Here is a 1,246-nt window from a genome sequence, read left to right as displayed (position 1 = left end):
GGCCCATCATCCTAAGGCGGGCGCGCTCGCTGCCCAGCTCGCCTGAGCGCCGCCATAAGGGCGCAGGCGCGCAGGGCGCTGCGTGCCGGCCGGGCTGCAGCAGGCAGCACCGCGTGCGCTTCGCCGACGCTCTGGGCCTGGAGCTGGCGCAGGTCAAGGTGTTCAACGCGGGCGACGACCCGTCCGTGCCACTGCACGTGCTGTCGCGTCTTGCCATCAACTCGGACCTGTGCTGCAGCAGCCAGGACCTGGAGTTCACCCTGCAGTGCCTGGTGCCCGACTTCCCGCCGCCCGTCGAGACCCCTGACTTCGGCGAGCGCCTGGGTCGGCAGCTCGTGTGTCTGGAGCGCGTCACCTGCTCAGACCTGGGCATCAGCGGTACGGCGCGCGTGCGCAACCTGGCCTTCGAGAAGCAGGTGGCGGTGCGTTACACGTTCTCGGACTGGCGCAGCGCGCACGAGGCTGCGGCGCGGTGGCGCGGGCCGGCGGGCACTGAGGGCGCCGAGGACGTCTTCACCTTCGGCTTCCCGGTGCCGCCCTTCCTGCTGGCGCTCGGCTCCCGCGTGCACTTCGCGCTGCGCTACCGTGTGGCCGGCGCCGAGTACTGGGACAACAACGACGGTCGCGACTACAGCCTCACGTGCCGCAACCATGCACTGCACATGCCGCGCGGGGAGTGCGAGGAGAGCTGGATTCACTTCATCTGAGATTCCGCGCGCAGGCCGCACCCGCGCTCACTTCCTTGCTGGGCTCTCGCATCTGGGCAGTGGCCCTTTCTCACACCCCATCTCCTAACCGAAGTCGTCTGACCTCACTTCCCACTGTAAGGTGTGATGGCATGGCCCGTCCTGTCTTCTACTTGCATCGTCTGTGTCACCTGGTCTAAAAAGTAACCTTAGGTGCCAGAAGGACGAGCTGTGTCCTATGCTGGGGCAGGGTGCTGGGTGGGTAGACTCATGGGTGCGTTGGCCCCTCTGAAGAAAGCCCAGGCAGGTGGTTTTGGAAAGGCCTGCGTCCTCCTGCTGGGAAAGCCTGTGGCTTTTGCGTGTGTCCTGATTGGGTCTCTGTGAATATAGCTGTTATTTATCATCATTGTGACGTTGGGACTTTTTTACCCTTAGTGGATGCCTTCTTTGGAACATTCTGGATTTAATAAGCTAAAAAAGGAAAAAGTCATTTTGTGTGTTTGTGCCCATTGTAAACAATGTACAGTGTGACCCCCATTATGGTCCCTTGTGGCATTCCT

The 1,246-nt window shown here is 62.2% G+C and overlaps 1 protein-coding gene across 1 annotated transcript; it reads left to right on the top strand.

Moving 5' to 3' along the window:
* Window positions 1-2: 2 nt before the first annotated feature.
* Window positions 3-707, top strand: LOC103081475 (protein phosphatase 1 regulatory subunit 3D; the record flags this gene model as incomplete). The annotated part of the gene is made up of 1 exon (XM_007470165.1): window positions 3-707. A coding segment is annotated over one exon (705 nt), but the record flags the coding sequence as incomplete, so codon positions are not given.
* Window positions 708-1,246: the final 539 nt, after the last annotated feature.

The sequence above is a fragment of the Lipotes vexillifer genome, unplaced genomic scaffold (assembly GCF_000442215.2).
Source record: "Lipotes vexillifer unplaced genomic scaffold, Lipotes_vexillifer_v1.1 scaffold1231, whole genome shotgun sequence".
Taxonomy (NCBI): domain Eukaryota; kingdom Metazoa; phylum Chordata; class Mammalia; order Artiodactyla; family Lipotidae; genus Lipotes; species Lipotes vexillifer.
Note: the sequence above shows the minus strand (reverse complement) of the source record. Positions and strands in the feature narration are given on the sequence as shown.